The sequence below is a fragment of the Nycticebus coucang genome, chromosome 13 (assembly GCF_027406575.1).
Source record: "Nycticebus coucang isolate mNycCou1 chromosome 13, mNycCou1.pri, whole genome shotgun sequence".
Lineage (NCBI taxonomy): Eukaryota > Metazoa > Chordata > Mammalia > Primates > Lorisidae > Nycticebus > Nycticebus coucang.
The window spans coordinates 48189307-48213860 of NC_069792.1; the positions used below are offsets into that span (position 1 = coordinate 48189307).

Consider the following 24554-nt stretch of genomic DNA (forward strand, 5'->3'; position numbering starts at 1 on the left):
GGCCTGGCTGGGGGTGTCATGGCAATGGTCTGGGAAAAGGTGACCACAAGCTCATTGTTTTGGGTGTCCTTATAGCTTAAGTCTTTAGAAAGAAGTTATTTGGGGTGGCGCCTGTGGCTCAGTCGGTAAGGCGCCGGCCCCATATACTGAGGGTGGCGGGTTCAAACCCAGCCCCGGCCAAACTGCAACCAAAAAATAGCCGGGCGTTGTGGTGGGCGCCTGTAGTCCCAGCTACTTGGGAGGCTGAGGCAAGAGAATCGCTTAAGCCCAGGAGTTGGAGGTTGCTGTGAGCTGTGTGAGGCCACGGCACTCTACGGAGGGCCATAAAGTGAGACTCTGTCTCTACAAAAAAAAAAAAAGAAAGAAGCTATTTGTAGGTCCCTGCTGCAACGTACCACTGATTTCGTTTTATATATGGCAGAAGTGGGGTGTTGCTTTTGCCAAGGCTGATAAGGAAGTCCTGACTTCACAGGACCCACAAGCCTGGTTCCCCACTCCCTTAGAGCTGCAGGTGTGGTTGCAGCACCCCACGGAAAACCCATTTCTCCTGGTGCTCTCTTTCTCTCTTACTGTCCCTTTTCACTCCTTTTCTTCAGTTGTTTCCTCCTACCCTCTTCTACTTTTTTCCACTTTATACTTTTCTTTTCTTTCTCCCTTTTTGCTCTTTACCATTATCTTCCTTTTCACCTTATACCAAAAGGTCACTTCCACACCTGTGCTCTGAGACAGGATAATTTAAAAATAAAATTTAAAGTAATCTAAAAATAAAAAACCTCAAAATAATGAGAAGGAACAAGTAGGGGAAGGAAATGAACAAAAGAAAAATAATTCTGGCAACATGAAAAACCAAAATAGAGCAGTTCCCACAAGGGATTATAAAGCACCTACAGCAGAGAATTCCAACTATAAAGAATTAATGGAAATGACAGAAAGGAAATTTAATATATGGATATCAAAAAGAACCAAGAAAATTGATGAGAAAGTGGAAAAATGGAACCAAAAATTGGGCAAAAAATACAAAGAACAAAGAAAGGATGTGGTGGAGTGTAAGGCATTGAAGGAGTTAATCAGGGATCTGATTGTAAAATATGATCAATAAATGTTAATGGCCCGAATTCCCCACCTAAGAGGCATAGACGGGCAATTGGATAAAAAAGCACAAGGCAAGATGAGATAAGAAAAGATAAAATTAGATGGTAAGATAGGATGAGATAAGCTGAATAAAATAAAATCCCTATTAATATACTTAACAAAAGAGGTAAAGGATCTCTACAAAGAGAATTATGAAACCCTAAGAAAAGAAATAGCAGAAGACATTAACAAATGGAAAAACTTACCATGCTCTTTGCTACGAAGAATCAACATTGTTAAAATATTTATGCCACCTACAAGACATGATTGCAAAAGGGACTTTACCTAACAATTGCAATCAATGTAACCTGGCTTATTGTACCCTCAATGAATCCCCACAATAAAAAATAAATAAATAAATAAAATTTAAAAAAAACATTATATAACATGTATTTTACATATAGCAATTAAGCATTTTTTAACATTTGTATTTATTAAATACAATTTTAATAATTTTCTGAAGCATTTTAAAAAAAATATGCCACCTAAAGCCATCTATAGATCCAATGTAATCCTCATTAAAATACCAAGATCATATTTTGAAGAACTGGAAATAATAGTACTTTGTTTTGTATGGAACCAGAAAACACCCCCTATAGCTATGTCTATTCTTAGTAATAAAAACAAAATTGGAGGGATCATCTTACCAGACTTCAGGCTATATTACAAGTGAACAGTAATAAAAATAGCATGGTATTGGCACAAAAATTGAGACATAGACAAATGGAACAGAATAGAAAACCAGGAGATGAAACCCGTCTCTACTTGCCATCTGATCTTTGATAAACCAAACAAAAGCATATAGTGGGGAAAAGAACCCCTATTTAGTAAATGTTGCAGGGAGAACTGGATAATCACATGTAAAAGACTGAAATTGGACATGAGGTTTTCACCAATTACAAAAATTGACTCAAGGTGGAAAAAAGGTTTAAATCTATGACATTAAATGATAAAAATCCCAGAAGAAAGTGCAGGAAAAACTCTTGAGTATGTCAGTGTGGGGACAGTGCAATTGCAACAACAAATATAAACAAATTGAACTGAATTAAACTGAAAATCTTTTGTACAGGTAATGACACAACAATCAAAGCAAATATACAACTTTCAGAAAGGGAGAAGATATTTGCATATTATGAATCTGACAAAGGTTTGATAACTAGGATCTATAGAGAACTCAAGTTAATCAACCAAAAATAGTACCATCTATAGTCAATAGTACCATCTATCAGTGGTTAAATGTCATGAACAGAAACTCTCTGAGGGAGACAATGGAATGGCTAACAAACATACAAAAAAATACTTAACATTACTAATTATCACAGAAATGCCAATCCCAATCTAAACCACCTTGAGACATCACCTACTACCAGTGAGATTAGCCTACATCACAAAGTCCCAGAGTTTCAGATGCTGGTGTGGGTATGAAGAGAGATGGACATTTTTACAATGTTTTGGAACTGCAAACTAATACAGACTCTTTGCAAAGATATTCCTCAAACAAATTAGATCTCCCATTTGACCCTGCAATCTCATTACAAGGCACCTACCCAGAAGAAAAAAAAATCATTTTATCACAAAGACAATTGCACTAGAATATTTATTGCAGCTCAATTTACAATTGCCAAGATGTGGAAACAACCTAAATGCCCATCCATCTAGGAATAGATTAACAAGCTGTGGCATATGAATACCATGGAGTACTATTATGCCTTAAGAAAGGATAGTGACTTTATATCTTTTGTATTAACGTGGATGGAGTTGACACACATTCTTCTTGGTAAAGTATCACAAGAATGGAAAGCAGGTGTCCAATGTACTCAATTTTGTTATGAAGCCAGTAGACAATATAACACATGCTCACAAAAAGAGAAAAGCATAATTCTATTCAAGTTGAGGAGAAGGGGACTGGGGGAGGGGAGAAGAAGAGAGATTGATGTGCTCCCACTTAAAGGGAATAAGACAGGGCTGAGAAAAGCTCTTGAGGATGTCAGCCTGGGGAGGGGGACACCTTTTGGGTGCGGGACAGAACTATAAGAGGGACCCTCTGTACATAACAAACATAACAAATTCAGAAATGGTACCCTGGTTGTTTGTACCCTTACAATAACCTAAAATTAAAAATATATATATTTAACATAAAAATCACAAATAATAAATTCTTGAATTTTATTATGCATTCATTGCAATCATTTAGGTCTTTTTTTTCTTTCATTAATAGAGCATAGGCAGAATAGATTTAGCATAACTCTTAAGGACCTTAGAATTTTTTGAATGGCAAAAGGCTATTTTTTTATTAGATCATAACTGTGTACATTACTGCATTTATGGGGTACAATGTGCTGATTTTATATACAATTTGGAATGTTTACATCAAACTGGTAAACATACCATTCACCTCACTTATTTAATTGTTGTGTTTAGACATTTATACTCTACTATTAATATATTTGACATCTAAGTCACCAGCTGTGTTAGCCTTTAACAAGAGAGTCAACCTGTCTTTTCAAGCTTTGAATCCAGGCATTGGCTTCATTCTATCTATGGAAGTCCCACATGGCAACCTCTTCTAATAGAAAGCTGTTTCATTTACATTCAACTTGCAACTTCACCTTGCATGTTTATATTATAGAAATGACTTCCTTTGTAAACCTCATGAATGGACCCCTGCTAACTTTAGTCTGCTCTTTGTAGCATCCTCATGTCTCTCAGGCTTCATAGAGAAGGGATTCAGGGGCTTGCTTTGGGTTAGGTTTTCACTTATGAGAAAGTTGTGGCTGGTTGGATCTTTTATGCAAATCACAAAATTTCTGTGTATCAGCAGTCAGTTTTGCTTTATTACCACTTGCGTTTTCACAGAAGTGGTGCTTTTAGTTTCCTTTAAGAACTTTATTATTTATTTATTCACAACTTGGATAACTGGTTTAGGAGGCCTAGTTTTTGGCCTATCTTGCCTTTCAATACATCTTTCTCAATAAGCATAATCATTTGTAGATTCTGATTGAAAGTGAGAGATGGGTGACTTTATTTTCACTTGAACACTTAAAGGCTGTAGCAGGGCTATTAATTTCAATACTGTTGTCTTTCAGGAAATGGGAAGGCTCAAGGAGAGAGAGAGATGGTGATTGGCTGGTCAGTGGGCTATATATCTTTTTTTTTTTTTTTTTTTTTGTAGAGACAGAGTCTCACTGTACCGCCCTCGGGTAGAGTGCCCTGGCATCACACGGCTTACAGCAACCTCCAACTCTTGGGCTTACGCGATTCTCTTGCCTCAGCCTCCCGAGCAGCTGGGACTACAGGCGCCCACCACAACGCCCGGCTATTTTTTTTTGTTGCAGTTTGGCCTGGGCTGGGTTTGAACCCGCCACCCTCGGTATATGGGGCCGGCGCCCTACTCACTGAGCCACAGGCACCGCCCGGCTATATATCTTGTTCACTACTGTATCATCAGAATATAACAAACTACATTCTGTGACTTTGTGGATACTAAATAGATAATTCTTAAGTTAAAAAATTATTTAATATAAAATAATACATAATTATCTTTTTGAAATTTATTTGCAAATTATTTGCAAAATCATTAGAAACAGAAAGAGATCTTTAGGTTCCTCAATGTACCACAACTGCAAATACACTCTAATAGGTCTCTAAATGTTTTTTCCTCGTTTGAAATCAATATGCTAAATCATGCAAGCTTTTTAGATGCTTTGTTTTAAAAGAAAACATGTTCATAGTTGATTGATATTGGAAGATTCTCTAGTTAAGAATCCTGTCAACTTCTTATCCTTTGAGTTTTAGTTTTTTTTTTTTTGTGGTTTTTGGCCGGGGCTAGGTTTGAACCCACCACCTCCGGCATATGGGACCGGTGCCCTACTCCTTGAGCCACAGGCACCGCCCCCTTTGGTTTTAGTTTAATGTGTAAAATGGAGAACAGTCATGCTATTTTCACCTTTCTGATAAGTTGATAAGGAAATATTAATAGAAAATTTTAAAAAGGCGATTGCTGTATAAAAATAAGAGATAAGAGTTGACTTATCAACCTTAAAAAAAGTGGTATAGAGAGCATCTATAACTATAAATAAAAAATTTTCACTTTCAAGGTTTAAAGTGAAACTTATATAATGCAATTTTTGTTTTCTTAGTTTCTCAGTTATATTAATGATTTAAGTCACATATTTATGAGATTTGAATATAATCTTTACCAGGAGTTTATTGAAGAGTGGCATTACCAGCTTGAAAGATACAATCAACTCATATTATCCGTCTATTGGGATGTTAATGCATGTTAATGCATGTTCATCTGATTATTTCAAAAAATATTTATTAATTGCTTACTTTGCTGAATGCTTCAAGGAGAGAAAATATGTAGCTTAGAAAAGAATTGGACCATATAATCCTGCACAGATTTAATTAGGATTTAATAAATATGTTTGAAATTAAACATGGTTTGGCTAAGAACAAGTGGGAATACAAAGAGTAAGAATTTAGTGATGACAGTGACTGCATTGAGAAATAATTTTTCAGATTTAAGAAACAATTCTACCCTTTAAAATATAAGCTTACAGAACTCCTGCAATACCCTTTTTTCCTTTGTCTGCTCTCATTTAAATTATCTGTGCATTTAATCCAGCCTATTTTAAGTCTTACCCTGTGTCCAAGTACTGAAAGAAACAAAGATAGCCTTGACTCTGAGATTCTGTTCTAAAGGAAAGCTGAGACTAAAAACCAAAAGTCATTAATCATATTACCATAAATCTATGTAGTGAAAAATAATATTTCCTTTAGTATTGTATGTCTCTTGACCTCTTAAAGACTGTTGCTACAGACGCATGCAAAAGGCAACATTAACAACATAAGTATCAATTCTTAGTTTCTATTTTTTTTAATTTGAAGTGAACTTCAAGATATGATGGATTCTCAGCTCAATTCTACCAACATTGCCAGAAGACCAAACAGCAATCCTCCTAATACTATTCCCAAACATCAGAGAGAAGGAGATACTTCCAAAACGTTTTTAGGAGGCCACCATTATCTTGATGTCAAAACCAGAAAAGAACATTCTAAGAAAAGAAAATTGCAAGTCAATATCCTTGATGGATAAAGATGCAAAAATCTTCAAAAAAATACTAGCAAACTGAATTCAATGATACATAAATCGTTTCATCCACCGTTATTGTCTGGGTGGAGATTTATTCCTGGGATGCAAAGATGATTCAATATATTCATATCAACAAATGTGATCTATCATTTTAATAGAAAGAATAACAAAAAACATATTATCATCTCATTAGATGCAGGAAAAAACCTTGGATTAAATTCAACAAAATCTTTATCTAAATTAGATATGGAAGAGTACTTCAATACAATAAAGGTGATATGTGAAAAGCCCACAGCTAACATTATAATGAAGGGTAAAAGGCAATAGCTTTTTCTCTAGAATCTGGCACAAGGTAAGGATTACTACTCTCACCACTTCTATTCAACATAGTATTGGAAGTCCATAACAGAGCTATTGGAAAAGAGAAATAAATAAAAGGCATCTAAAATAGGAAAGAGGTATAAGTAAAATAATTGGTCTTCTCTGATGACATGAGCTTAAATGTTGAAAATCATACAATCTTCACCAGAAAAACTGTTAGAAATAATAACAGATAAAATAAGGTTGTAGAATGCAAAACAACACAGAAAAATAATTACATTACTATACATTAAGAACAAAATGCTAAAAAGATATCAAGAAAATAATCCCATTTATAATACTTACAAAAAAAAATAAACTTAGGAATAAATTTAGTCAAAGAAATTAAAAACCTGTACATTGAAAACTATAAACTGTTCATGAAGAAACTGAAGATGTAAATAAATGGTAAGATAATCCATGTTCATAGATGGACATAATTAACATTATTAAGTATTCACTACCCATGATATATATACATACATACAGATTCAATACAATGCCTGTCAAAATCCCAATGCCAGGTTTAAGAGAAATAAAAAATCTGAAATCTTATATAAAATCACAAAAAATCCAAATGGTCAAGATGATCATGAGAAATAAAGAAGAAAGCTGAAAGTACCACATAGTTTTAAACTATACTGCAAAACTATAGTCAGTCAAAAACATGGCATTGGTGAAAAACAAGAGACATCAACAAATGCAGTGGAATGTAGAGCTCAGAAATAAATTCATGTACTTAGAGTAAATTTGTTTTTGACAAATTATTTGCCAATAATATGCAGTGGGGAAAAGCTAGTCTCTTCAATAAGTGGTTTTGGGGAAGAAATTGGATGTTTATATGCCGATGAAAAAAATGAACCTCATATATTAATATATAAGGAACTCAAGCAACTCAATAGCAGGAAAAGAAGAAACCCAATTTTAAAATGAGTAAGGGACCTGAATACACAATTTTTAAAAGAAGACATGCAAATGTTCAACAGATAAATGAAAATATGTGGAATGTTGCTAATCATTAGGAAAATTAGGAAAATGCAAATTAAAACCACAATGAGGTATCTCACATTTGTCAGAATGGCTATGATCAAAGAGATGAAAGGTAACAAGTGTTGGTGAGGATGTGGAGAAGTGGGAACCCTTCTAAACTGTTTGTGGAGATGGAATTTAGCTTATCCTTTATGGAAAACTATAGAGGTTCCTAAAACAACAAATTAAAACAACAACAAAAAATCTTCTCATTTGTGATAACATGGATGGAATTGGAGGATATTATGCCAGGTGAAATAAGCCCAGCATAGAAAGACAAGTACCATATATTTCCATTTACATGCAGAATTTAAAACAATTCAGTTCATAGAAGCAGTGATTAGAATGATAGGCTTAGGGTAGAGGGAATAGGAAGGTGATGGTTAAGGGGTACAAATTCTCAGAGAGGAAGAATCCGTTATTGTTTTTCCAGTTTTTTAAAATTAAATCATAGCTGTGTACAATTAATGCAGTCATGGGGTACAATGTGCTGGTTTTATATACAATTTGAAATATTTTCATCAAACCGGTTAACATAACCTTTATGGCATTGTCTTAGTTATTGTGTTAAGACATTTATTTATTTATTTATTTATTTGGCAGTTTTTGGTCAAGGCTGGGCTTGAACCTGCCACCTCCAGCATATGGAGCTGGCACCCTACTCCTTTGAGCCACAGGCGCTGTCCCATGTTAAGACATTTATATTCTACATTTAGTTTCACACTTTTTTTTTTGCAGTTTTTGGCTGAGGCCAGGTTCAAACCCATCTCTGGTATAGGGGCCCACACCCTATTCCTTGAGCCACAGGCACCGCCTTCCTTTTTTTTTTTTAGCCCTATTGCATAGCATTATGAACATAGTTAACAACAGAGTATTGCACTTTTCAAAATTGCTCCAGGAGCAATGGCCACACCATAAAAAACAAATATTTGAGTTGATGCATATGTTAACCACCTTGATTTAAATTTTTCTCAGTATGGTCATAAATCAGACCATTATCTTTGTATAAATTTATTAATTAGTAATTACCATTACTGTAAATTTATAAATCATAAATTTACACTTTTAAAAATTAATTATAATAAATTCTGACATACAACATCAAAGGCACAGTCTATCAGGAAAAAAATTGATAATCTGGACTTAATTAAAATTAAAAATATCAGCTCCATGAAAGACAATAACCAGAAAATGCAAAGACAAGACAGGGAATAAGAGAAAATATTTGCAAAAGTCATAGGTGATTAATGACTGCTATTCAAAATATACAAAGAACTCTCAAAACTCAATAATAATAAAGTGAGCAACTTGATTTATAAATATGACAAGGAAAGATTTTAATCACCCATCAAAGAAGATATAAAGATAACAAATAAGCATGTTGAAAAGATGCTTCATTTAGTCATTAAGTATTGTAAATTAAAAGCACAATGAGATACCACTGCACACCCATTAGAATGGTTGAAACCCAGAATACTGACAACACCCAGTGCTGGTGACGATATAATACAAGAACTCTCATTCATTGCTGATGGTAATGCAAAATAGCATGGCCACTTTGGAACATAGTTTGGCAGTTTCATACAGAAATAAATATACTTTTCCCATATGATCCAATAATCACATTCCCTGATGATTTCCCAAAGGAACTGAACACTATGGGAAATCAAAAACCTGCACATAGCATCTTTATTTATAATTGCCAAAACTTGAAAGCAAGTAGCACATTTCTTAGTGGTGAATAGATAAGTAGACTCTGGTATATCCAGACAACGGATATACCATTGTATAGCCTGTTACTCAGTGCTAAAAATGAGCTATTCAACCATGAAAAGACATAAAAGAAGTTTTAGTAGAAACCATTCAGTGAAAGAAAGGAATTTGAAGAGGCTGCATGCTGCATTGTTCCACCTATGTGACATTCTAGAAAAGGCAAAGCTCTGCAGATGGTAAAATGATAAGTGGATACCAGGGAATACAGGGGAAGAGAATGAAGGGCGGAGACAGATGGTTTTTAGGGCAGGAAAATTGTTCCGTATGATATTCTTATGGTAGACACATGTCAATGTATACATTTGTCAAGACCCATGGAATGTACAATACCAAGAGTGAGCTCTAATGCAATGTATGGGCTTTGGGCGATTCTGATGTATAATGTGGATTTGTGGATTATAACAAATTTGGGATTCTGGACGGAGATGCTGATCATGAGAGAGGCTTTCCATGTGTGTTACAGTGAGGGATATATGAGAATTCTCTTTACAATCTGTTCAGTTTAGATGTAAATGAAAAAGTGCTTTTAAAGAATAAAAGTGTATGTAATAGGAAAAAATAGTGGAGGAAAAATATAACAAATATAGAAAATATTTTTGTAATTTAAAAAAATTAAAACTCTGGGCGGCGCCTGTGGCTCAGTCCGTAGGGCGCCGGCCCCATATACCGAGGGTGGCGGGTTCAAACCCAGCCCCAGCCAAACTGCAACCAAAAAAAAAAAAATAGCCAGGCGTTGTGGCGGGCGCCTGTAGTCCCAGCTACTTGGGAGGCAGAGGCAAGAGAATCGCTTAAGCCCAGGAGTTGGAGGTTGCTGTGAGCTGTGTGAGGCCACGGCACTCTACCGAGGGCCATAAAGTGAGACTCTGTCTCTACAAAAAAAAAAAAAAATTAAAACTCATACAAATGTAATGTTACTCTCAATACCTTTTAGACTAAAATATTGTCTTTGTGAGATGTATGCATATATGATTTATTATTAGATGTATATATAATATTTTGAGACAGAGTCTCACACTGTACCATGGGTAGAGTGCCATGGAGTCATAGCTCATAGCATCCTCAAACTCTTGGGTTCCAGCAATCCTCCTACCTCAGCCTCCTGAGTAGCGAGGCCTATAGGTGACCATCATCCCACCCAGATAATTTTTCTATTTTTGGTAGAGAAGGGGTCTCCCTCTTGCTCAGGCTGGTCTCGAACTCCTGAGTTCAGTCTATCCCACCCACCTTGGCCTCCCAGAGTGTTAGTATTGCAGGCATGAGCCACCGTGTCTGATTTAAAGTCTTTATTTTTAGTGGTAAAACTTAGACCCTTCAAGTCCACAGTAGATGGGATTTTAAAAATCATATAATTTGATCCCAAACTTAATTCTCTTTCCTGATTGTTATAATCAATGGCACACAAATGAAAATGCTTAGCTGAGATTACAGTTATACCCAACATTTATCTAATGAAATTAATCAATTCTGAGAATTCAGTCTTTTTGTGCCTGTAAGTTAGCTAACTGGTTGTAAACTAAATAAACACTCCAAAGTTAAGAAAACAATTCCTTTCAAAAAAGGAACATGATAGTCTATTTCTCTTCATCATTAAATTTAATTTTTTGATAACATACAGTGGGACTTTGTCCCAATGGAATAGGAAGTGGGAGGAGACTTACACTCCCCTTCCCTACCCAAGTGGCATTAGAAAACCCAAAGATCTCCATGGGGCAACGTTTCAAAAGTAATGACTTAAAACTTTTCCTGGAATATATAAAACAATTTTACTTCTATACTATTAAAGCATGTATTTTATATATATACATATATATCATACGTATCATATATATGTATATATATCATACGTATTATATACATGATATATATTATATATAATAAATATATATATATTACGTATATATTTTTTGAGACTGAGTCTCACACTTTGGCCAGGCTAGAGTGCTGTGACATCGTAGCTCACTGCAACTTCCCACTCCTGGGCTCAAGTGATTCTCTTGCCTCAGTTTTTCTAATTTTAGTAAAGATGGGAGTCTCACTTTTGCTCAGGCTGTTCTTGAACTCATGTGCTCAAATAATACACCCAGCTCGGCCTCCCAGAGTGCTAGGATTTACAAACATGAGCCACCGTGCCTGGCCTGATAACACGTATTAAATGTTAATATTTTTTTTTCTTTTTTTTTTTTTACCTCAAATATCAACTCCTAGGAAGAATGTTTTAGCTCCTACATCCTGAGGTCTCTTGGCATATACTCTTAAACCATCTTTTTCAACAGAAATTACAACTAATTGACATTTTATTATTTACTCGTTTTTTAAGTTTTCTCAGACTATAAGATACTAAGTCTAACAATGTGTGGTGTCTTGAAAAATACATATTTGGCCAGGCTTGTTGCTGATGTGTGCAATCTTAGTATTCTGAGAGGCCGAGGCTGCAGAAGGATTACTTCAGGTCAAGAGTTGAAGACCAGCCCAGGCAAGAGTGATATCCCATCTCTACTAAAAATTAAAAAAAAAAAAAAAACAATTAGGCAGACATGGTGGTGTGCATCTGTGGTCACTGGTACTTAGGAGCTAAGGCAGGAGGATCACTAGAGCCCAGGAGTTTGAGATTGCCATGAGGGATGCTGAGGCCATGGCACTCTAGCCTGGGCAAAAAAGTGAGACTCCATCTCAAAAAAAAAAAAAAAAAAAGAAGGGCCTGTTTTATAATTATTATGACATGTGAAAAACATCCATACCATTATTTAATTAGTCATAACATTTTTATAGTTAACATTCATACAAACACATACACAGATTTATGTACCTGCTGTTTATATTAAGCAAGCCTGGGACATTGATTTGGGAAAGTAATAAATCAGATTTTTTTTTTTTTTTTTGGCTAATTGATTCACATATCTTTTTTGTGAGAAAATGCTTTATTTCAGAATAATAATCAAACACTGACTTTCAGTCTATAGAGCAGGAAATTGTCAAGCTCCTACAGTGGTCGTAACAGTGTATTGACCAAAGCAGGTCATGTGACCAAGCCCCAAATCAGGGGCCATAGTAGTACTTTTGGCCCACAGGAATGGAGTGAAAGGAAAATAAATTTTATAAAACAATAAATTTACCCTACTATCTAAAGGGATGCTCAGAAATTCTGTTATTATAAAAGAAAGCTGCATACTAATGATATAAAGTGGAAGGCCCCAACATTTTTGGCACTAGGACTAGCTTCATGAAAAACAGTTTTTCCATGGAAGGAGTGGGGTGAGGAGAGCAGCATCTGAGTCTCATAAGGAGCCAACAGCCTACATCCTTCACATGCTCAGTTTACACTAAGGTTGGATGATGCCCTGATCTGACAGGAGGGGGGCTCATGCAGTGATTACAGTGATGGGAAGTGGCTGTAAATAAAGACGAGGATTTTCTCACTTGCCTACCTGCTCACCTCCTACTCAGCACCCTCGTTTCTGGGGGTGTGAAGACCATATTGGTCTGTGGCCCAGGAGTTGAGGAATGCAGTATAAAGGATCCAGCAACCTAAAAGCCTCACATAAAAAATAAGTAAAAGACCCAATATTTATATGTTGCTAGAATAAAATTCTCTTCCTTTTATATTAAGTGAAACATCATGCATGCAGTAAAAATCCTCTAAATAGTAGCAACCATTTGGCTGGGACAGATTTGGGGGGCTGGGAGAACTCAGCCCCAAGGTTGAAGGGCTCCGTGAACAGAAATTCACTTTCCTCAGTTCTGGAGGCTGGAAGTCCCATGTAAAGCTGCCGGCTGCGGAGCTCTCTCAGAGGCCTCTCTCCTCGGCTTCTGTGGCCACCTTCCATCTCCTCGTTCACAGAGTGGTCCTCAGTCATGCCTCTCTGTGTCCTTAGCACCTCTTCTTATAAGGACACCAGTCATATGAAATTAGGGACATGTAACTACAAGGACCTTTTGACCTAATGCAGTCGTGTTCTGGGGGCATCAGACATGAAGGTATGAATTTTGGCCCATGACATGTGCTCAGGTGGGCTCCCAGGAAGGGGGTGCTTGGCAACTGTTCAGTATAACCTCCAGACTTCCTGGGGCAGGGACAGGTTAGCAGTGGTCTTTGAATGTCGCTGCTGCTCTGCAGCCAGCCTCCCTGGTTTTAATATTGTTTGAAGTGTTTTCCAATGTAGGTTTGGTAGGAAATGCAATCACATCATTGCTTCCATTTCCAGTTTTGCAACTGACACCTGGGAGTCATATTTCAGTCATACCTATATTCTTCATACCTATTTGAGATTCCTCCCCGCTGAGTCACCTCCTCAGCCCTGTGGCCTAGTAACAAGCTTTCTTCCACCCTGGTGTCTCACTGCATTTGCCCCTATGCCAAGCGGAGAGTTGCTCAGGCTGTCTCTCAAGACTTTTTTAAAGTAACAAAAGAGCTGTGGGTGGATTGCAGGTCTCTGCAGAGAGGAGAAGCAGGGCTCAGAGCTGCCCCTGAGGGGCCCATCCTCAGCACAGCCCCTTCCCAGCTCTGGTTGTCTCCTCCACTCCACAACCCCTCACTAACAGCACCAGAAGCCCAGACTGGAGTGATCATGAGCACCCTGCTGGACCTCCGGCTTCCAGTCACAGCCCTGAGGGCCCAGGGGTTCACAGGTCCTTGCAGTTGACCTGGGGTGACAATGGCAGTGGGAGGGCGAGGCCCACAACAGTGTGTCCAATCCTGATCCATGAACAGTTCTGTCCCTTCCAGGGCAGCAGAGACAGAAGGGGGAGTTCAGCCTGTCCTCTAGACTGGAGGAGCAGGCCCAGGGACATATAAACACACAGGAATGTCCTGGGAAAGGTGTCGGAGGAAAAGCCAGGCCTCTGACTCAGCTTCCGCTTGTCATCCCCAGAACCACCTCTTCCATCTACATCTCCTGGCCAGTAGGATACCCTGTGGTCTTTGACCAGTCTCTGCACATTGCAGGGCTCATGTTTCAGGAGGCTCATATAGAGGACACCGCGTCCACATCACATCTGGGGCATCTAGCAAACGTTGCTCTTGCCTGGCTGGAGCAACTCGGGCCCATTGGCGCAGATCCAGAGGGTGAGATGGCCACAGTTGACCAGCTTCACAAAGGTAGAGTTTGGGGCTGAAATTCTCTTTGTCATGGGGAGGTAATGGGGTGTTTGGATAACCCAGTAGGGAGTGACAGATGCGGCTGACTTCATCTCCTTTTCCATCTCCTGCTCAATCTCCAGAAGGACAAGCACTCCCAGTGCTGGCCATAGAACCAGTGGCAGCAGATCTGGGAGAACAGAGGCCTGCCCTGGAGCCAGGGGCACCTGCATCCCTGGATCTCCCACTGTATATGGAGCCAACACCAGGGCCAGGGTCAAGGGCAGCACCAGCACCTAGGACAGAGCCACCGCCAGTGACAATAGGAAAGGCACAACCAGAGGCAATTCCAGGCCTCTGCCTTCCATGGACTGTGCCTGAGAAAAAGCTGCGCAGGGCGGGGCCATCTCCCATCATGGCCTATACAGACAAACATCTGGATGAACAGCTGACACTCATGGATGCGGTGAGCAGCTGCTCAAACCCCCTTCCCTGACTAGAGGCCAACGATCTGGTCCCACCCTGCTCCACGTCCTATGAGGGAGGCCACCTGGTTGAGTTTCTTTCTGTAGATATGGTCCCTGTGTCTGTAGCAGCTACACACAGCTGCTTGGGCACATACCATGGGAGGGAACAGAGCACAGGGTGGGGACCTGGCCCACTAGATGCAGGAGTAAAGCACTGAGCATACCCTCCCCCGCCCCCAGGCTGCTAAGCCCCCTGCCCTGGAGGCCTCACCAGCCTTAGCAGTTACTACATATCTGGCAAGTACTCCATTTCAGACCAGACACCCACACTGAGACCCTGGAGGTAGCTGCTACAGGCAATGTGCGTCTCCAAAGAAAGAAGGCCTCACACACAGGTGGCCTCAGGAAGGGCCAGGCTTAGCCATCTTGTGAAGTGTGGGGTCTGTGAGGCCTCAGCCTGGGAGAAATACCACATGCTGTCTCTACTTGCCCGGCTCTATGCGTTTTATGCCCTCAGTGAAAGGGGAATGAAACCCGGGGCTCCGGCTACTCTGGGAGAGCCAATGTCAAAGCTCAGAATATGGTCACCTGCCTGAATTAAGGGGTGACTTTAGACTCAGAGCTGTCCTGGGCCGTGCCCATGTGGATCTTTCTTCCTCCCCAGGAGCAATTCATGAAGGTGCTGCCCTGGGAGTGCCTGGGGTCCATTTGGATTGAGTGGGAGTGGATGGACATGAAGCAGGTGGCACCAGTCTATGCTGCCCTCACTCACTTTTATAGGGTGGTGTGCTTTGTAATAATGACATGCTTGGGGACCCGCAACATGAAGGCCCAGGACAGGGCCAGGGTGCTGGGGCTCTGGATCCAGGTGGCCAGGGTAAAGAATGGGAGGCCCTAGGACACTCGTTTTCTCCTCTGTCAGATGTCAAATTTGCTGAACAGAGTCCAAGCCCCTGAACGGCCCCCAGCCCTTCCTTCCTGTCAGGGGCACACTGACCTTGACTTCCATGCCCAGTGTTGGTGCGTCCTTTCCACCTGAACACCTACCTTGGGTTGAGCTGTAATTGTCCTCCCAGAGTGTGAAACTCACTGGGGCCCAACTGCTCTCCTGTGCCTCCCTGGGCCTCTGCCTCCCCACAGAGGAAAGGTCAGCACAGGGGGCACAGCTGGGGCAGTGGGGCTCCAACCCCCCACCTCACGGTGCATCCTCTTCCCTCCCCAGGAGGGTAACAAGTTGAGAAACTACTCATCTTCGCATGGCATAGTCCAAGCCCTGAAGACTGCGCCCATCCTTATGCTCCAGGGAACCTGGAGGGCAGTATCCAGGTGGGTAGGCGTCTGTCTCCTGAGCTGCACCCAGCACCTCTCCCAGGTCTGCCATGCTCCCTCACTGCACTGGGAGGGGAGGGGAGCCCAGCGCCTCCGGAGACAGGAATGGGCAGACTGGCAGGGTCTCTCAGTCCACTGGGGTGTTAACACTGAATGTCTAACTGAGCACCAAGTTTTCTTAACTGTGGGGCACGGGCTTTTGCCACATTGGAGATATTCCCATGTCTAGTGCACAGCACATGTAAACTGAGAAACTGAGCTGCCCAGTTGACATTGGGCTGGGCCAGATGAACAGCAGGTCAGCGCCCACCCCGGTCCTGTAGAGCCCCCGGGAATCAGGAACCCAGAGGAAACACAAATCCTGCCAGTTTGGATCCTTTGCATTCCCAGTTAGAGGAATGTGAATTTACCCTCCTCCCCGTTACTCCCTGATTTATCCGACTTCCTTTCCCCTCTGCAAAGGGAAAGCGCCAGAGCTTATGAACAAGTGTGCACAAGATGATGGCATAACACGGAAAAAGCTGATAAAAATAAAGGGCGACTGGAGATGGGGGCAAATGTTTAGAGGGCAGGAAAAGGTGAATTTGGAAAGGGTACCGGGCCAGGTATTTTTTTGGTTAACTTTCTCACTCAACGTTGACCTGAAAAGTACCAGTCGCCAGTCCTGTTCAGAAGAGAGAAGGGTCTGTCTGGGGGCAGGTGGGTGCAGGCAGGGGCTCTGGCCGTAGGGGTTTGCTGGCTGCTCATCAGGGATAAGCTGAATAATTAGCAGGGCTCTGTTTCTTGCATTGGTCCCTCTGGTTATGGAGCTTCCACCAGGCGATGGGGAAACATGGTGGGGGTGAGGTGGGGGGCTTCTTTCTCTCCCAAAAGCAGCCAGAAATGCTTCAGAACGCCAGGCCTGTATTGCTGGTGTGTGGTGTGGGCAGCTGCGGCAGGGTTTCTGGACAAATGAAGGGCTGAGCTGCATGCCCCAAGTGACACAGCAAGTGGGTGTAGGACACAGGGCTGGGTCTAGAACCAGAGCTCACTGAGTGACTGTGGCACCTCACCAGCTGACTGTGGCCAGGCGTCCACAGTGCGAGGTCAGGGTCCTGGGAGTAGCTGAGTGAGGGCAAGATAGTCTCACTGACCTTGTCCTGACCCTGGCAGCTGGGGATCTCCAAGTTGGCCACCCAGGAAAGAACCCCCAGAGAGCCCAGATGAGGCAGCGGAGTTGGAAGGTAAGCCTCCTTTGGGTGGGTGGGGAGGGCCACAGGGACAGAGGGCAGGGCCTCCCTCCCAGCTGGAGTCTCCCCATGAGGAGAGCAAGGGCTTCCTCCTAGGCTCTCCTTTCTGTAGCCGGTGCCTCAAAGCCCTCAGCAGAGGGATCAGGACAAAGGCCTGGAAGAGCTGGACTCAGCATGCCCTTCGGAAAGGGTGGGGTCGTGGACCACAAGACATTGTGACCTGTTAACATCCCAGGGCCGTAGGTGACCATGGGTGCACCTGGGGGAGGAGACGGATAGAATTGAAGGAGGAGCTGAAGGTCTCTGGCTGCTCCAAGTCAGAGATCTTGAGGAGGGGTCTAGGAGACAGGGGTGGTGAGATTCTGAGCAACAGAACTGGGAAGGCCACCTGCAGGTGGGTGCTTATCACCACTCCCACCTCAATGACACAGGGCATCATTCCCATTCTTGTGATCTTCCTCAATGACCTAATCCAGCTGCAGAAGTGGACGCACAGTGATCTGGCTGTGAGTGACCCTGAAGCTGGCACGCTGGGGCTCAGAATCCTAAGGCTGGGGGGAGACATTTCTGGACCGAGCCCTGAGAACTCAGCACTCAGCAAAACTGCTCCCAGGCAGCCCTGTGAGCTGGGGTATCAGGCCCGACATCAGCCTCCAGTCCCTGCTCCAGAGGCAGAAGCTGCAGAGCTCCCTGACTGAGCTGCCCGAGCGTCTGGCTGAGCCGGACTCAGCCTCTCCCTCAGGTGCTGCCCACAGGAGGAGTTGAAATTTGCTCCTCCACACTCAGGCAGCTCCCATGTGGCTCCAAACACTCGTGTGCCAGGAGAGTTTGTGTGTCCCTACTTGTCATGAGGGAGTGTTGGGACAGAGGCCCAGCTTCAGCTCCCCCCGCCCCCTACATCACAACCCACATCATCGTGATGTGGGTGCAAGTGCTTTTCTGTGCAGGTCCCCTGGCTGGTAACCCTGGATGACATGCAGCAAGGGAGCCCAAGGAGGGGGGAGTCATGGGTAGGGGGTCTCTCTCCCGGGCACTGGCTGTGCCTTGCATGGAAATGTGCTCAACATAACACAAAGGGGAAGGTGGGCAACTGGGGGCCTCTCTCTGGGGAAGCACAACATGTGGAAGTCAGAGACTGCCCTAGGAGGACATTCCCTGGCTGCATCCTCCACATCGTAGATTTCCTGGGAGCATTTGACATACAGGGAAGGGGCAGTCCACCCCATGAAACGTGCAGGATGGGAATGAAAACCAACTCCTGGAGAAAGGCAGTTTATATCCAACTCTGAGGACAGACTGGGCCTTCATAGGATGGGAGGGGAGAAGGGAACCACTCCAGAGAAAGGCCCCAGAGATCGGCCCCTTGCCCTCCCCAACATGGCCCCTTCAGAATCTTCCCCCCAGGCCCAGTCAGTATCCATCCTTCTCTCTGGCTCCAGGCCATCAAGATCATCCAGCAGCTGCAGTTGCTGCAAGTGACTGCCAATAATTTCTGTTTTCAACCGGACAAAGAATTTCAGTCCTGGTTCCAAACCATGAAGCGACTGGACCGGTACAATTGGTGAGGGCCTGCAGGGTTGGCGGAGGGTAGGGGGACCTTTGTGCATCTCTGCTCAGGACTGTGTCTGGTGGCCAGCTGCAAAGAGCCTGTGGCCGTGGTTCCCTGGTCACCAACAGTCCCTGGCGCATGATGACTGCTGGGCGCCAGGAGTCCAGGCCTGCCAGGCAGACCCTGGACGGGGGACCTGAATTTTGTTCCTGGTGGCCTCATAGCTGCCTCTCTGTCCTGTAGCCACAGCTTCTCCTGGGAGCTGAAGCCACCATTTGAATAGGCCAACAATAACATCAAGGCCAAGGAGACCTGTCCTGGGACTGTGTCCACCTGTGAGCTACCTTCATTTACTCTCCCCTGCCACTCCCTTACACCCCCTGGAAACATGTTCATTTACTCCGCCCTTCCACTCCCTTCTCCTGTTATCTATACTCCGTATTCCTTGCTCCTCATTTCTGGCTTTTACTTAGTAATAAATATATGTTACACATTGTTATCATTTGTCTTCGTGATTTTTTCTCTATAGCTGTCGTGGATAGTCTGTATAATTTTGAGAGTGTGCTCTGTCAACGCATGGATGCCACAGACATGAAACTCTTCATGGTCTGAGGCTGTTGCACATCTATGTGAACTGAAGGTAGCCGTGTGGAGCTCCATTTCTCCTGTGTAGAGTTTCTGCAAAGACCACCTCATGAATGACATTTGGGGGATTGTCTAGTATCTGCTTTAAAAATGCTTCCTAATTCTTTTTGTCCTTCTACACTTCGTGGCATGGAGTTAGAACACTTCCAAACTGACTTCGTGCCACCAGTTTCACCCTGATACCAACACCGGACAAAACACAACTTGATCTTTACTATTAAGAGTGGATGTGCATCACCACAAAGGTCTTCATCCTCATTCTCCACTCCCGCTGGCTGAGCAGGGGGAGGAAGAGGGGAGGTTGGTCCAGCTGAAAAGAGTGGCTGGCAAAAGAGGCGGACTCAGGTTTCCCTATGGTGGTAGAGTTTGTCCTGCCGACTCCACTCTGGAGATGCGGATGGCCTGAAAGGTGATGAAAATGCCCGAACAGATGTGTTTTTTAAGAGTTCAGTTGTCGGGTGGCGCCTGTGGCTCAAGGAGTAGGGCGCTGGTCCCATATGCCGAAGGTGGCGGGTTCAAACCCAGCCCCGGCCAAAAACCACAAAAAAAAAAAAAAAAAAGAGTTCAGTTGTCATAGAACAATAGATTTTGGAGGAGATGACCATCAATAACAGCTTAATTGGTGTTGTCCAAGCCACATTTTCTGGACCAGGGGACCATTCTACACTATGGTGGCTGAGATGGTCTGGATTAGACTAGTAGTAATTTTTTTCTACTCCTCTTGATTAGTTTGCTAGCAGTGGCGCTACCCTAAACATACACTACCTGGTGTTTCTCACTAGCTCCTCCATGTGCTTGAAGCATCTTCTGTTGTCATTTGACTTTAGAGCACTAATGATTTTAATTCCTCATCACCAAAATTTGAGGGTCTGTGGGTTGGAGCAACTTCATTTTTGATTTAAAAAAAAAAAATTAGCTTCTCTAAAGAAGATCCTATTCTCTTTGCTCATGGTAGTGTTGGAGGAGAGTAAATACTCCTGGTGTTTGTTCTATTTCTTTCTTCTATTGTTTTCTGAAGTGTGTAATGGAAGGTAATGGTAAGGCGGGCTTCTAGCACCAGACTGCCCTGATTCTTTCCCAGCTCTGTTGCTTACTCTTTGTGAGACCTCATTGCTTATGATTTAAGCAATGGCTACTTTGCCTTCGCTATCAAATGAAGATTGTGTTAATAAAATTGCTGTGGGCATTAAATTGCTTGATATTTATAAATGCTTTGAACAGTGGTTGGCACATTGTGTCACCCTTATAATTACAATCATAAGAACAGTTCTCATTTAAAATTTGTGGTCGTTAAGTAATATTGTTGTTTCAAAAATATGAGTCCTATTTTTAAGCTCAGAGAGGTATAAGAATAGATTCTTTTAAAAAGTGAGAAGCTTTTTTGGCTCAAGGAGTAGGGTGCCGGCCCCACATAATGGGGGTGGTGGTTGAACCAGGCCCCGGCTAAAACCTGCAAGAAATAAACAAATAAATAAAAATTTAAAAAGTGAGAGGCTTCAGGTTAGACGAAAATTTGGTTGGGCACAATAGGTCACGGTTGTCATCCTAGCATGCTGGGAGGCTGAGGTCGGTGGATTGCCTGAGCTAAGGAGGTGGAGACCAGCCTGAGCCAGAGGGAGACCTTGTCTGTACAAAAAATAGAAAAATTAGATGGGCACATGGTAGGCACCTGTAGTTACAGCTACTGGGGAGGCTGAGCCCATAGGATCAGATCATTGAAGCCCAGGAGTTGGGGGTTGCTGTGAGCTCTGACACCAGGGCACTGTAGCCTGGGGCAACAATGTGAGACTGTCTAAAAAACAAGAAAACCTAAAGATGTGTGCCATCCTCACTGCACCACCCCATGCATTCTTTTCACTTGCCACCTCTTCCCTAGCACAGCTTGGCAGCTACTCCAAGGGGCCAATGTCAAAGCCTAGTCAATCTTTCAGTTTAGTTAACCTTGCTGCTACCTGTACCACCCTTGCTTTACCTTGTGAAATATTTGGAATCCCACTGGGATTCCCAGAGGGCACTGCCACTCACCTCTTGCAGCAAAATTATCACTGAGTTTTCAAGTGAAGGAAAAAAAAATAAAACATGCTTATGTTATATTACCAATAAAGCTTCTAAATGGTGCATCAAAGACCAGGGGGCCTCAGTGCATATATGCAGTTGGGTCCAAGGACACTTGAGGAGCTATACAGTGGTTGCTGTGGAAAGGGAGCTTAACTTTAAGTTGTACACTGTGGTCATTGAGCATTTCAAGCAGTAATGTGCAGTAACATCAGGTTTTTGTTGTTGTTTTTCAGTGAATTATACAACATCAGTCACAGGAATCGGCAGGAATGGATGATAAGGAGTTCCTAAGACAACATTCAACACACACACACATATTCATACACGTAACCTCTCAGGAGCATAATTGTCTATAATGTTTTTTAGAAAATATTTCATTTTTTCCTCTGTTTTAAAAAGTCATTTGCAATGGGAATTTTCTCACCCTTCTGTTTTTATAAGTGTCATTAGTAAGGTTAGTGTAAAGGTTCCTTTTAAATATTTCTGACAATAGTGGCTATGAATAATCTCTAATCCTCTCTCATCGATGATTCCACTAATGCACTATAAGTAAATTGATCACAGAGACCTCAGGACACGAGAATTCTTTAATTATTTTATTTCATGGACAATATTGCAAAAGTATGAATTTGAATATATAGAGGTATACACACATAAGGTTAGCTAAAGAGACAAATATCACAGTCGTATTCTGATTTTAGTTACAAAGAGCCAATGGGCTGGGGTGAAATGGTTTCCCAAAGGAAGCAAACAATGGACAATACTCCCATAATTAGAAGTGAGAATGATTTCATTTGTAATAAAATACCTGTCTTGTAAGTCAAATCCGTAAACTAAGTATAGATACATCTTCATATCCCCAGACAGGAAAGCACCATTACACAGGCAGAAGGCAATTCATGGTATTTCTCTATAGTATTTGTGTTAACCACCTGTCCTAGTGTGACCCAACTAATGAAAAGTAAAGCTAAAGGATATGGGTTCTATGCTAAAAGCAACCCCATCTCCTAGGCTACCCTAGTACTTTGTTAGGCTTCCCTCCTTCCGTTGGTTGCAGTTTCTGAATTACTAAAACCTTCTCACCACAGCCAGCAAGTTCTTCGATCACTGACCTTACCAGTCCCTTCCCTTCCCTGTGGCCGTGGTCCTCTCTCCTGCCATCTCTCCGGGTGATGCAGGCTCACCTGCTGACTTAGTGAGTGGCTGTTGCTTTATGGTCAATCCTCACATAAACACAGATCTGACCCAGTAGCTATTCTGGAAGCCAACTTACTGAAAACCATTGCACTAGGCTATGGAAAGACTCCCTCCATATAGTGAAGAATTCTTTAAGCACACAAACAGAAATCAGGGTTTTGTTTTCTGTTGTTTTCAGTAAATAATGTACATTTTTAGCACATTCATGCTTTGATTTAGTATTTAAATTTAATGTTTAATCATCCTCCTACCTTCTTATGAAATTTTGAACAAATCCCAACAGGACACAAACTAAAGATAGTATTAACCACAATTGATAGTGAAGTATTCAAAATTATCCTTCCTTACGATGGACATTTGTTGTTTTTCCTGTATATGTTAATTTACCTCATTTTTCTTTTGCTTTATTTTTTATGCGTTGTCTAATTTAGCTGAAAGATCTCTGAAAGAATTATAGAATTCTTTTTAAATTCATTATGTACATTGTGTGGTTCATCAACTGGCTTCATAATGGTGAAACTTATTTTTTTAATAGTGCTTCCTAGCATCTGTTCTGTTTTATTAGTTTTTTATTAAATCATAACTTTGTATATTGATGCATTAATGTGGTTCACTGTAACTGCTTTGATAGACAATGTGAAATGCTTACATTGAACTAAGTAACACATCCATCACAGTTATACTCATTTCTTAGTAGTTTTGAAATGTACATTACGTCATGCACATTAGGTGAGGTCCCCCCAAATACCCTCCTTCCTCCCATATCCCCTCTCCCCTCCCTCTCTCTCCTCTTCCCTTTTGCTTTCTGGACTATAGTTATGTATTGCCATTCATATGAATGTGTAGTGATTATATAATGATTTCATGCTAGTATTGAGTACATTGGATACCTTTTTTCCCATTCCTGAGATACTTTACTCAGAAGAATATGTTCCATCTCCACCCAGGTAAACATAAAAGATGTGAAGTCTCCATCTTTTTTATGGCTGCCTAGTATTCCATGGTGTACATATACCACAATTTGTTAATCCATTCATGGGTCGATGGGCACTTGGGCTGTTTCCATGCCTTGGCAATCTTTTATCCAGTGAGAATCAATTTTTGTTAATGGTGAAAGGTGTGGGTCCAGTTTCAGTCTTCTATAGCTTGCTAGCCAGTTCACCCAGCACCATTTGTTAAATAGGGAGTCTTTCTCCCGCTGAATATTTTTGATAGGCTTGTTGAAGATCAAATGACAAGTAGCTGGGTTCATCTCTTGGTTCTCTACTCTGTTCCATAAATTGATAGAGATACCTCTCTGTTTTTGTGCCACTATAATGCTGTTTTGATCACTATAGATTCATATATATATGCTTTTTTTTTACATATGCATGTGTTTATTTGGTTTCCACTTTTTCCCTTGACAAAATTAAAAAGGCTTGAATTTTAATAACAATAACAATATTTAAGATAAGAACTAGAAACAAAAACCTTGTAAAGACTGGACGAAGATAAACCTATTCAGAAAAGAAATCAGAAGATTGCTACAACGAAATATTGAGCAACAATAATAATAATGCAAAATAAGTCACATTCATATTGTCAAATAAGAGTATGTCTATTATAGAATGCTTTGACT

The 24554-nt window shown here is 41.6% G+C and overlaps 1 protein-coding gene and 1 long non-coding RNA gene across 2 annotated transcripts; both read left to right on the forward strand.

The window, feature by feature from the left end:
* Nucleotides 1-13329: 13329 nt before the first annotated feature.
* On the forward strand, nt 13330-15886 carry LOC128563374 (ral-GDS-related protein-like). The gene is made up of 4 exons (XM_053558672.1): nt 13330-13363; nt 14112-14483; nt 14606-14928; nt 15710-15886. The coding sequence occupies exons 1-4, from the start codon at nt 13330-13332 to the stop codon at nt 15884-15886; spliced, it is 906 nt and encodes a 301-aa protein (XP_053414647.1).
* Nucleotides 15887-16159: 273 nt separating this feature from the next.
* Nucleotides 16160-19499, forward strand: LOC128563138 (uncharacterized). Its single transcript, XR_008373746.1, has 4 exons — nt 16160-16255; nt 17411-17481; nt 18927-19048; nt 19280-19499. It is a non-coding gene; the product is annotated as an uncharacterized LOC128563138 (long non-coding RNA).
* The last annotated feature ends 5055 nt before the right edge of the window (nt 19500-24554 follow it).

Bases quoted from the DNA above. Each gene is read 5' to 3' on its own strand.
- LOC128563374 (XM_053558672.1), top strand. From the start codon at position 13,330: ATGCAGTCGTGTTCTGGGGGCATCAGACATGAAG. The intron at 14,484-14,605 runs GTAGAGTTTGGG...CTCAATCTCCAG, and splicing joins AGTTGACCAGCTTCACAAAG to AAGGACAAGCACTCCCAGTG. The intron at 14,929-15,709 runs GTGAGCAGCTGC...TCACTTTTATAG, and splicing joins AGCTGACACTCATGGATGCG to GGTGGTGTGCTTTGTAATAA.